This window comes from Chrysochloris asiatica, unplaced genomic scaffold, assembly GCF_000296735.1.
Source record: "Chrysochloris asiatica unplaced genomic scaffold, ChrAsi1.0 scaffold00097, whole genome shotgun sequence".
Lineage (NCBI taxonomy): Eukaryota > Metazoa > Chordata > Mammalia > Afrosoricida > Chrysochloridae > Chrysochloris > Chrysochloris asiatica.
The window spans coordinates 11,126,455-11,139,584 of record NW_006408615.1 but is presented as its reverse complement, the minus strand read 5'-3'; the positions used below and the strand labels follow the sequence as shown (position 1 = coordinate 11,139,584).

Sequence of the window (13,130 nt, the reverse complement as noted above, 5' to 3'; positions counted from 1 at the left end):
TTAACTGGATGCTTCACTCTCAGCTCTAGCCCTCTGTGGTTATGTCCTTGTCCATGGGCTCAGGTGTCCCCAGGTCTCACCACACTTTGGACCAACCAGCCCTTTCTATTCTCTCTCTCATCTCCAGGTCAGCGGGAGTCTGTGGTCCGTGGGTGAACTCTCAGCCCTATTAACTCTTTTGTATACACTTTCTTGTGACCTCGTTGTTGTTGTTTAAATGATGTTAAGTTGGTTCTGTCTCTTAGTGACCCTGTTTAGGGTTTTCTAGGAGTGGCTGGTGAGCTGGAACCATTGACCTTGATCCCTTGTAGTACGAAAATATTAAGGGTCTTTGACGTCTTGATTTTTCCAAATGTGTCACATACATCACAGTGACACATCTGGAACTACCTGGTAGACTGATGTTTGGAGAGTTCATTTGGGGCTCTAGAGGACACCATTACTTTGCTTTCTGAGAAGCTTCAGTGTGTATTCACTAAGTGACTTAAAGAAGTGACACGCATCAGTCAGCTGTTCGGGAATACAGACAGACGAGAGACGTGGAGTGTTAGTGGTGATGATGGGAAGAAGCACCACCTCCCTAAATGCAGCAGCACATCGAGTAGCATTTTTAGAGATGCTGAAGTGATGTTGTTTGGTGTCCTTTGTCCTTATAGGATTACTTTGATATTGTGAAGAGCCCCATGGATCTGTCTACCATCAAGAGAAAGTTAGACACTGGACAGTATCAAGAGCCCTGGCAATATGTGGATGATATTTGGCTTATGTTCAATAATGCTTGGTTGTATAATCGGAAGACATCACGGGTATACAAGTACTGCTCTAAGTTGTCTGAGGTCTTTGAACAAGAAATTGACCCGGTCATGCAAAGCCTTGGCTATTGTTGTGGCAGAAAGGTAAGAAATACCTCAGACCAATCATTTCTTCATTACAGTACCGGGCACCAGGGGCTGGGCTAAGAGAGGACACTGCTTTTGACATTGACAGGCTGTTTCCTTTGTACACCTTGTACATGCCACAGTCATTGCCTATTTACAGTCTTAGACTTTGTGTAAAGACGTTTTTACACAGATAGTGAGGTATTAAATTGAAAACTTGACCTGTTTGAATGCTGAATTATTAGACTATAAGCTCAATCAAAGGAGATGTTTTCTCATATTCATGTGCATCCACTGCCTGAACTGTACTTGCTCTCTTGTGCATACAAATTCACATGATGAGCTCCACCTAGCCTATTGAGTTGGTTCTGTGATGAGTTATGGAAGGCTATAACTACTAAGTCTGAACTACTATTCGCTAAATAGTATGCTTTTAAGTGGTCAAATGACAATTTTTCTATTACAGTAGTTTTACCATGTTTTTAAAATGGGGTGGGGGCTTGAATGGTTTTAGTTTTGTGAACTACGTAGAAACTGAAATATTCCCTCCCCATTCTGATGAACAGTGGTAAGCTCATGTAATTGTTTTGGTCCTTCTGGGCTTCTGTACTATTTATTTAACACGTGTTTCTTTTTCAGTTGGAGTTCTCTCCACAGACACTCTGTTGCTATGGCAAACAGTTATGCACAATTCCTCGTGATGCCACTTACTACAGCTACCAGAACAGGTAAGGTTGGCCATGTGTGAGCCACATGTGGACATGCATGCCCCACATCTAGGTAGAGCATGCAGGTGGACCAGCACACATGCAGTCATGGTTCATAATGTAACTTGCTTGAAAATAGCTGTGTAACACAAGTTCAGTTATTTTGTTTTCTGTATTTGCACAATTATAAGCTTTGTAACAAACAGTAGTCTTGTCTCTGTGTGGGCATTTATTTCTGTCAGGGAGGACACCCAAGACCTTATGAGGTGGTGGCAGAGGTGGGCCTGTATCCCAGGCTACACTTTTCTCTCCGTCACATTATTACAGCTCAGCACAGCCTCAATGAAAATAGGCAAGGTTTTCAGATTCGTTTTTCTGCTTGTCCATGAAATAGCCAGTGGGGTCCGTCCTTGCCCCAAAACTACCCAGAAAATTTGAAATCATGTTATCCCGCTGTATTTTTTGGAAATATTTCTGTGCAGCTTAATCCTAAGAGGTTCTTCTGGGGGGGTTGTGCAAACAGGAAGGCATAGGGTTTGCTTTGTCTCTGGTACAAGGAAAAAAGGAGAGAATCAAAAAAAAGCACTTTGCTTCAGACTCTTCCCTACAGAGACTGACACCTGACAGGCTGATGGGGCAGCTACAGTACCCTAGGTACCCACCGGCCTGCTTGTCTCCTTGCCTAGTCCCAGAAACCACGTTCCCTCGGCTGCCTTGATGATCACCATTTGCTTCCTGTTTTCAGTACGAGTCTCCCGTCTGGCAGCACTTGTATTCTTCTTTATTTGGGGCTCTCACTCAATCTTTCAAGGCCCGGGACTTTTCTTTCACATTGGCTATGCTGAACTTGTGTGCTACAGATGCATTTTATAGCTTTATTTTTTCTTAGTTCCTCAAACTTTATTTCATTTGCGTAAAGTTATTGTGTGCTTTTAATACTTAGTAGTCATTAGAAAACAGTTTTTACTCATTGAAGTCTAGGAAAGGTGAAACTTATTAGAAAACCTATCATTCAAAAACCTGATAACAACTTAAGTAAAAGTTTCCTTATGTTAACAGCCAGATATTTGTACGGCCCTGGGGTTGGTGCCATCATCTCTGTGCAAAGTGTTCTATGGCTTGAGGCAGTGTTTCTTTTAACTGCTGATACAGGGTTGTCAGTAAAAAGCCTAGTTTATACTAATGTGGCTTCCGTAGCACCAACTGGGGTTTTTCAATCCCTGGTTGTTTTTAGATGATCATTTCCTGCTACTATGGAGTTTGGGGGTTTTTTTTGTTTTGTTTTGTTTCTGAAAGTGGGAAGCATGGTGAACAGTATATTTATCCCTCTTTCTTTTTATGATTTGTATTCATGACTGAACTGAAAGGGTGTGGGTCTGTGTCAGCAGAGCTTTTTTGTTTGATTTGCTGTAATCATTTGCTACTTGTGATCCCATTTGAGATATTTAATGCTAATCTGTGCTTTGCCTTGGCTTTCTGCTTTGTTTGTCCTGTCTTGCTTTTATGTTTTTTGTTGTCCTGCAATCCCTCATTTCTTCGTTTGTTTTGTGTTTTTTTTTCTCCCTCATGCTTGTCGTTGTCTGCACTTGGCTTTGATTGCAAAAAACAAACAAACCAAACCAAACCAAACAAACAAACAAACACTCAAACTGTGGGGCCCATAAATCTGCATCATTGAATGTCCTTGTCGCCGTTGATGACCTGCTCTCTGCTCCCGTCCCCCTCCTTGGCCTGCTGTGATTGGTGGCTTCGTTGCTTGGCTTTGGCTGTGTTGTGTGAACGGAATAGTTCACCCCAGTATGGCCTTCTTGCCGACAGGTATCATTTCTGTGAGAAGTGTTTCAATGAAATCCAAGGGGAGAGCGTTTCTTTGGGGGATGACCCTTCCCAGCCTCAAACGTAAGTAACTACATTGTTTTGTCAAGTGCTGAATTATTTATCGTGTGATGACAAATCTGCTCTAAAACCACACTGGCCTGGTATATTAGATGCCAGCCACATGTGCCTATTTATAAGTTAAAACTAAATATTAAAATGGTTCAACAAGTGTATGTTTAAGGATACCATGTTGAACAACCCAGAGAACATTGCCATTCTGTCAGAAAATCCTTTTCAGTATTAGATGGTACTGATCTACAGACCGAACGTATCAGCCTGCGTCAGTCGCCTTACATAGAGTGAAATTGAAAGGTTAAAATAAAGCAAGGGAGGGAACTTGGTTATTCAAAGTGTTGAGCTTAAGGGGCGAGCTAACTAATCCAACCTGCATGGTTAGCAGAATATTTAAATCACTAATAGTAAATTGAATTCAGCAACACATTAAGATAAAGAGTTTTTTTGAGTGACTTATTAGAGATTCCTTTGGGCTTTTGACTTCTCACAAACTTACTGTTTGCCAAATACACTAAGGAAAATTTTCAAGCATAACTGAGCCTGAGATGCCTAATATAGTCTCTTAGTTAGACACTATTACTGTTAAGTGTCCTCAAGTCAGTTCTTAATCATAGTGACCCTGTACAGAGTTTCCAAGGAGCAGCTGGTGAGTTTGAACCACCAATCCTATGGTTAGCAATTCAGTGTTTATACAGTGCCACACCAGAGTCCTACTTAGACATTAAGAGACTATATTTCGAACTTGGACTGTTGTTTTAGGACTGTGTAGTATAGTTTTAATATTTTTCAGCTTCATATTATCTGGTTTATGCTACTATAAACAAAAACTGGTCAAAGTAAGACACAAGTCAAGTGGAATGATGGAACTGTTTTGTTACTGTCAAAAACAGCTAAGAAAAACTAGTTAATGTCCAAATTGGGTTTTAATGTTGCACTTTCCTTACAACCATTATTAAAATAAAACCCAGTAGTATCTAGGAGTTCAAGTCCACCAGCAGCTCCATAGGAGAAAGATGAGGCTTTCTTTTCCCAAAAAGATTTTTATAGCCTTTATTCAGGGTCACTATGAGTTAATAACACTTAAACAGGGTCTGGGAGAATAGATAGTGAGAACCCTTGAACTTTGAGGAAACATTTGACCCCTGACTAAACCAGAGGAGTCAGCTCTAAAAGGGCAGTCAGCCTTCTGGTTGAACATGTAGAATAGTTTGCTAAGCGCGTCTCTGGAGAGCAAAGTGTTACTTGCTTTTTGAGAAAAGCCTGTCCTGATTGCAAGATCTGTGCTGGACCTGATAGTGCGTTTCTAAGATCCTTCTCGTGTTGCTAGTCTTCAGACCACATTTATCTTCATCCATCCAGGAAAAAGCCATTCCTAGAGATGAGTCTCCTGTCTGTGGGAAATCATAGAGATGTTAGCATGTTATTTTGTGAGGAGAAAGCAGAGTAGTCAAAGGGCAGCCCCCTCTAAGTGAAGTTGATTCTAGATAGAGAAGAAGATGATTGTTAGCTTCTGGGTGTAGCGAGGCTGTAAACAATGTGCTGTCAGATTTCTGGAAGAGGAGGGAGGTGGGGGCACATGAAACTCTTAAAAGTAAAATACTCTAAGATGCAGAATTCTTACCCAACAAAAGATTACCTTTTGGATAATCTAAAGCATGTATTTTTAATGTTGAAATTTTTTTATTGCTATAAAAGGCAGTTTGACTAGATTCTTCTGAGAAAAGTATTATGTTTAAATTGTCATCTACCTCTCACTATAAACACCATCTATTGTAGCTCAGTCTAGGAACATTAATCTATAAAAGGGTATAAATAATAACAAGAGTGGTGGGCAAGAGTATAAAAAGGAAAGGAAGAAGGAACTGATGTTCTAGTTTTCTCCACAGTCTTCATTTTCCAAAACACAAACATGCCTTTATATATAACCATTTATTTTGTGTTAGCCAAGCAACATTTGTCTAATATATATTGAGAAGGATTTAAAGAATTATGTGAGGTCTCTAAGTTTGTTCCTATTGGATAGAGCAGTCAGATTGTTGTACATTGCTTTTTTTCTCATTGTGTCTCCTCTTCTCTCCATAGTACAATAAATAAAGAACAGTTTTCCAAGAGAAAAAATGACACACTGGATCCTGAACTGTGAGTATTTGAATGTTCTGTGTACTTGCCTTTCTCACCTTTTCACTCTCTTGGTTTCTGTGGTCACTCAGCTGGCCCTAACACAACTGGTAAAACCGTGGAAAACATCATTACATGTTAGGGCTTTATTTCGCCTCATATGTACTTTATTCATAGGCCCAAGCACAGAACCCACAACCTCCATGCTGCTATGTATTTCGCCCCTGTAACCTCTGCATCTGCCAACAAACAAATACATGCATTCCTGGAGTGCACCAGGAAATTCGATCTCTTCATTTTTTATAGGGAGACAGTTTTGAGCCAGGAGCACTGAAAATGTACCTTATCCTAAAGATGGAACTGGGTGGGTGCTATCATCTGTAAATTTCTTGAAAGTTCACTTCCTACTGCCTGTTTCCACAGTCACAATTCAAATGTTCACACTTAATGACTGAACATCGTTCTGATTTTGAAATTTGCTCTTATTTGTAACAATTAAGAGTTTTTTGTTTTTGTTTTTAAAACTGTAAACTACCTGGCTATTTTTTGAATTGTCAGATGTCGGGGAAAATACTGGAAAGTGACTTGATTAAAATAAAGTCTGGTGATTAATTTGGGAATGGGTTTGCATCCTAGGTTTGTCGAATGTACTGAGTGTGGTCGGAAGATGCATCAGATTTGTGTCCTTCATCATGAGGTCATCTGGCCAACTGGGTAAGACTCAACAGCAGTGTTTTAACTTTGCGTTTTCGGGTCATGAATGCTAAGGCTGGCTTTTTCTCCTTGGTGCTGACTGTTGTTATTTATAAAGTTAAAAATTTTATTAACAATTTAACAATTGTTTGTGTGAATCAAGAAAACAGTTCAAAAAAGGTTTTTCTTTGTGGCTTATATTTTTTACATTTTCTTTATAAGATTTTTAAAAATTATTACATGGCAATACTGACAGGTTATGTAAAAATGACTTTTGTTGTATGATTGTTATACATCAAAAGTAAAATATGTTTGAAATATTCATCAAGAAATCTGTAGTACCTAGAAGCTAGTAAACAGGTGTTAAGTGCCCACCCATTCAACTCATAGCAATCTTGTATAGGGTTTCCAAGGAGCAGCTGGTATGTTTGAACTGCCGACCTGGTGGATTGCAGTTCAGTGCTGATCTTATAGCACTGCACCAGAAGTCCAAACATGTGTTAGATGTAATTCAATCTACCAGACTTGGTCGTTTTACCATAGTAGAAAAATTAGAAGATGCAGCTATGAGAGAGAGTGGACCACCTCTCCTCCCAACTACTGTGAAAATATCATGTTATGACTGGTATATATATTAAATGACGACCTTAATTAAGGTCTGGTTTTTAGACCATTTCAAAGGGGACATGGCGGTAACTATAGTCAAATCATATTGTCAATGCGAGTTGGTAGAGTTGCATTAAAAATGACTAAATACTAACTGTTCTTAGGCTCTTAAGTTCTGTTTCTGAATGACTATCACTATAACTTGTCCAAGCTGCTCATTCTGCCTTCAGTACTCTGGGCAGTGCTCAGATGTGTTCTGAAGAAACACAGGAGTTTGGCATCAAGTATTTCTCCTTAGAATGGGACTCTGTTCTGCCCCCTGCTGTTCTTGGATTGAGTATTTATGCTGGTTTGGAAGTCACCTGAAAGAGGAGGCTAATTAACTGTTCAGAAAGTAACACTGAGAAAAACTGCAGCCCAGTCATGGCATTTAGTGGCTGCTTTTTTACGCATTCCTTATTTACAGAGTGGGTAAGCATGTTTGCAAAAATGGTGGTCATTCTTACAACTTGGAGTCATTTGCCTGGAAATAATTTATTTACTGGTATATTAAATCTTGCTGTTTCATTACCCAAAGGAATTTTTTTTTTGGTATATATTTGTCCTAAAGTATCCTGTTTAATTTACAACCCTCAAGCTTATTTTATATTTAATCCATTCATAGCTCTTCTGCCTTTCATACTTCTATCTGCCTATTTTTGGGGTTTTTGCTTTTTTTTTTTTTTTTTTAAGTAATTTGCATATTGGTTGAATTGACTTTTTACTATATATTTAGAAATATTTCCACCAGGTTGACTTTTTTCTTTTCTTTTCTATTGCTAATTCAGAATATAGATTTTGTCATAATTACATAAATGTATCTTTGTTTAAGCAAGTCTTGGTTTATATTTTAGATTTATCTGTGATGGCTGTTTAAAGAAAACTGGACGAACTAGAAAAGAAAACAAGTTTTCTGCTAAAAGTAAGTTTTATTCTTCTAGGTGTGATCTTGGCAAAACTGAACCAAGTTAAGAAGAAACCATCTAAAATGTACTACAATGTTTCAACCTTAATTGAAAATTTTAACTAGATTAAAAATCAAATTATAATATATTTAAAGTTAAATCATGTGTACATTTCTGGTATTAAAAGAAAAATATCCTCCTTATTTGGGGCACCTTATGTGGGCCAGATGTGGAAGTGTTTGGCCAGAATGCCATCCCATGAGTGATTTCCTTCAGCATTGCCCATACCAGTAATGGAACCTGCTGAGGCTTTCTGTGCTGTTCTCAGTTGGGGTGGAGGGAAGGGAATGTGCAGAATTGATTATGCAAGCGGTTGATGTGAAGGTATTTAGTTTCGCTAATTTTCTAGATGTCTTTGCAGCACCTAGAAAATTAGTGACCTACAAAGGCTCCGATTCCTACAATGTTATTCAGAATGTCCAGCATCATTTTTAAATAAATATTGGAATGTAGGCATTCTTGTCTCTTTTCTTTGAACTCATCCAAAATTTTTAAGTTTTTCAAGATAAAAATGTTCAAGAAAATATAATTTTAAAGGAGTGACTTCAGCGGGACATATCCGCAAATTGGGCTGTTTACCTTGATACCTTTTTAAAATTTTTATCAAGTTAACCTGAAAGAAATGCCATTTGAGATTGAACCCTGAGATATAATACATTTGTACCTTGGTAACTGCTGAGCTTTTCCGTTCCCAGGGTTGCCATCTACCCGGCTTGGCACCTTTCTGGAGAATCGTGTGAATGACTTTCTGAGGCGACAGAATCACCCTGAGTCAGGAGAAGTCACTGTTCGAGTAGTTCATGCTTCTGACAAAACTGTGGAAGTTAAGCCAGGCATGAAAGCAAGGTAGCTGAGCCGTTCCCCTTTCTTCTTGGGCTCCTGCAGTCCTATAGTCCCATCTGAATGAGATTTATTGTGATTTCTTCTTCCACTCTGAATCTTGTAGGTTTGTAGATAGTGGAGAGATGGCTGAATCCTTCCCATATCGAACCAAAGCCCTTTTTGCCTTTGAAGAAATTGATGGTGTTGACTTGTGCTTCTTTGGCATGCACGTTCAAGAGTATGGCTCCGACTGCCCTCCACCTAATCAAAGGTATTGACTTCCTTAACATTTCTATAGAAAAGAAAACAAGTTTTCTGCTAAAAGTAAGTTTTATTCTTCTAGGTGCAATCTTAGGAAAACTTAACCAACTTAAGAAGAAACCATCTATAAAATGTACTACTTTGTTTCAACCTTAATTGGAAAAATTGCCTTCGATTTGGTGGGGTTTTCAAGTTGTTATAGGAGTCCTGGTATGGCACTATAGAATAAGCACTCGACTGCTAACCACAGTTCAGTGGTTCAAACTCACCAGCCACTCCTTGGAAACCCTATACAGGGTCATTTTATTTATGAGTCAGAACCAGCTCAACCATACTTAACAGCAACAACATAGGTGAAATGATTAATGAGAAAATATTTGTCATACTTGGTTTGGAAATTTCAAGTGTCCTCATGACAATGATCTATCTCATATCTGAACAGAAGCTGGGGCTGCTGCTCAATTTTGCTCTTCTGTTAAGTAATAATATTATTGTGAAGATACACGCATATCTGAAATTGGGATAGGGAAACCAACTTAATACTTTAAAGAAAATGGGTATAAAATCCAGGCTGTGTTAAATACCTAAGAGAAAGTTGTACAAATCAAGTAGAACATGGTTTAGAATTTGTCTCCAGAGTATGAAGGCTGCCAAAGCACATTTGCATCAACAAATAATGACAGATAAACTGTGTGCCCGGCACTGCTTGGTACTAAAAATTAAAAAGATTCACTGGCTTCCCAAGGGAGTTCAATCTAGTCATTTCCCTAGCTAGCCCTCTTACTGTGTGATGCTCATTACATGTCATTCCCAGGGAGCCAGAGCCCCCAGAAGTGTGAATGTGTTTTTTAGCCATGTAAATAAGAACTCATTATGTGACTTGGTTTTCCTCCTTCCTTTGATACAGGAGAGTGTACATATCTTACCTCGATAGTGTTCATTTCTTCCGTCCTAAATGCTTAAGGACTGCAGTCTATCATGAAATTCTAATTGGATATTTAGAATATGTCAAGAAATTAGGGTGAGTATACTGATAATACATGTTTTTCAAAACCATTTGAGTGATCTTATGGTGAGACATAGGCTATAGCATGCCAGTATACAAGCTTTAGCTGATCTTGAGTTAGAAGGTCACGATTCGCAGCATTCACCTGGTTTTCTCACAGGGCTTTCATCTGGCACAATTGTACTCATCTTTGTTGAAGATAATGTTACCAATAGGAAAGAAATAGACATTTTGGTCTTTGGACCCACCTCAGCCCATCAAAGGTCTTTATGGTCTTGGTACCAAGATGACTTTTAACTTGTTCAGCTAAGCATTTGGGGGCAGTTTGTTAGAAAGGTAATTTGTTGTTCATTTGAGGGACAGGACCTGAAACTATATTTGGTCCATTTATACATATCTGCTGTCAAAACCAAAAATATATCTTAACATCGAAAAATCAGACTAGTCCTTCCTTACACTTCAAGGTATTTATGTTCTGGAGAACATCTGTCACCTCACCTTCCATGGTATTCTGATTAAGAATTTGTGTTAATGTTCCTGTTGAATGGGTTAATGTTAATTAACATTTTGTGTTAGTGCTCCTATTGAAAAGGGTCCATTTAGTAGTATTCCATTGGTCCATTGGTCTTAATATGCAAATTTGGAGCTTTTCAGATCCAGAGTTAAAGGCAGCATCTCTATGACTGAAATTCACAACATGAAGTAGCAATTACTAGTGCTAAGAGGTCTGCCTGGTTGTGGCCTTTTGATCCACAGTTAACAGGTTTTGTGTTTTCATTACAAAAATCATTTCTGCATCGGCGCTGCCTTGTGGGTTTAAAGTGTGTCATTCTTTGCAAAATGGATAATCATGTTATTGTTTCTTTTCTTTGTCTTGGTAGCTATACAACTGGGCACATTTGGGCGTGTCCACCAAGTGAAGGAGATGACTATATCTTCCATTGCCATCCTCCTGACCAGAAGATACCCAAACCCAAGCGACTGCAGGAGTGGTACAAAAAGATGCTGGACAAGGCTGTGTCGGAGCGTATTGTCCATGATTATAAGGTCAGCTGGAGTATGGGAATAAAACCATAAATTTGGACATTACTAATCTTGCAGCTTCAGTTCTCTCATTTTAAATGCTGTAAAAGAAACCTTACTACATTGTGCCTTCTCTGTGTCATTAGTTAACTCATGCTAATTTGGAGTGTTTTTGTTTTGCCTGATTTTTAAGACAAAGTATATATGACTTACTAAGTATGAGTATTCTGGAACACTGAATTATGCAAATCTGTACATGGACCAAGAGGCAGTTGTTGAAACATACCATGGGAACAATGAATGGTTTAAAATTAGGAAAGGTGTGACAGGCTGTATTTTTTCACCATACTTATTCAATCTGTATGCTAAGCAAATAATCCAAAAAGCTGAATTATATGAAGAAAAATGTGACATCGGGTTTAGAAAAAGATACATTAACAACCTATGATACGTAGATGATACAACCTTGCTTGCTGAAAGTTGAAGAAGACTTAAAATACTTACTGATGAAGATCTAAGACCATAGCCCTCAGTGTGGATTGCATCTCAATGTAAAGAAAACAAAATTCCTCACCGCTGGACCAGTAAACAATATTATCAACGGAGAAAAGATTGAAGTTGTCCAGGACTTCTATCTTCTTGGATCAGCTATCAACACTCGTGGAAGCAACAGTCAAGAAATCAAACAAGGTATTCATTGCATTGGGCAAATCTGCTGCACAAGACTTTTTTTAAGTGTTGAAGAGCAAAGATGTCAGCTTGAGGACTAAGGTGCACCTGACCCAAGCCATGGTATTTGCAATAACCTCGTATGCATGCGAAAGCTGGACAGTGAATAAGGAAGACCGTAGAAGAATCGATGCTTTTGTGTTATGGTGTTGGAGGGTAACATTGAAAGTTCCATGGGGTGCCTAAGGACCAATAAGATCCATGTTGGAAGAAGTGCAGCCAGAGTGTTTCTTGGAGGCCAGGGTGGCCAAACTTCGTCTCTCATACTTTGGACATATTGTCAGGAGGGACCAGTATCTGGAGAAAGATACCATGTTTGGTAAGGTGGAGGGTCAGGGAAAAAAAAAAAGAGAGAGGAAGACGACTCCCCCCCCCCAGCATGATGGATTGGCAAAGTGGCAACATCAATTGGCTCAAGCGTGGCAACAATTGTGAGGTTGGCAGTGTTTCGTTCTGTTGTGCATATGGTCGCTATGAATCAATACCCACTCGATGGTACCTAACAGCAACAATATATATGACAAAATGGTTGGTAATTGTTAATTTAAAATTCAGTCAGGTAAGTATACCAGTGTTCAGTATTTACCTTGTACATTTTGAAATTTTCAGAGCGGTAAGTCTCTGTTTGAGGATATAATACCTGTGCTGGCTTAAAGTTTATTAATATAGGCTATCTCATGATATGAGAACTTGTTTTTACTCATGTGAGAAAAAATCCACTGGATATTTTCTTAAATAAGCCCTACAAATCGCTCTTTGACCATACCATCTCCTGTATTTGTAGTTTGGGTTGTCTTAAACATAGTTTTTAGTAAAAATTACCAAAATTCTCATCCTGAGAAAAAGTGATGCAAGCCTCTGCCAGCTTTGAGAAGAGACTTGGATCCTTCATGTTTCTGTGTGTTTAGTTAACTATGCCGTACATCTATCTGTAGGATCCATGGTGTGGTGAAGAAAAAGCATTCCTTATTGTCTATGGCTGGTTTCTTTTACAGGATATTTTTAAGCAAGCTACTGAAGATCGATTGACAAGTGCGAAGGAATTGCCTTACTTTGAGGGTGACTTCTGGCCCAATGTTCTGGAAGAGAGCATTAAAGAACTGGAGCAGGAAGAGGAAGAGAGAAAGCGAGAAGAAAACACCAGCAATGAAAGCACAGATGTAAGGGCGTTGTTTTCCTTTTCCACTGGCTTTGCTGTTGGGCTTTAGAAATGTTAACTTCAATATTAACTGATGGCCCCCCCCATCCAAAAAAAAAAGCTACAGAGGATAGAGAGAAACACTGTTAACTGGTGATATATGGAGGGGATAATAATCAATGTAATGAAACAAGCTATATGAATGGTTGAATGTGAAGCTGATGATGTGCCCTGTAAACTTTCACTCAATGC

At 38.8% G+C, this 13,130-nt stretch overlaps 1 protein-coding gene across 1 annotated transcript in view; it reads left to right on the top strand.

Annotated features, from left to right (window-relative positions):
- EP300 (E1A binding protein p300) overlaps positions 1-13,130 on the top strand; it is a 77,642-nt gene that overhangs the window by 58,937 nt on the left and 5,575 nt on the right. The window contains exons 18-28 of the mRNA XM_006866877.1: positions 657-896; positions 1,518-1,606; positions 3,404-3,484; positions 5,561-5,617; positions 6,233-6,310; positions 7,789-7,856; positions 8,595-8,745; positions 8,846-8,992; positions 9,890-10,003; positions 10,870-11,035; positions 12,736-12,900. Of these exons, the coding sequence (XP_006866939.1) occupies positions 657-896; positions 1,518-1,606; positions 3,404-3,484; positions 5,561-5,617; positions 6,233-6,310; positions 7,789-7,856; positions 8,595-8,745; positions 8,846-8,992; positions 9,890-10,003; positions 10,870-11,035; positions 12,736-12,900 (1,356 nt within the window). The remainder of the gene's footprint in view (positions 1-656; positions 897-1,517; positions 1,607-3,403; positions 3,485-5,560; positions 5,618-6,232; positions 6,311-7,788; positions 7,857-8,594; positions 8,746-8,845; positions 8,993-9,889; positions 10,004-10,869; positions 11,036-12,735; positions 12,901-13,130) is intronic.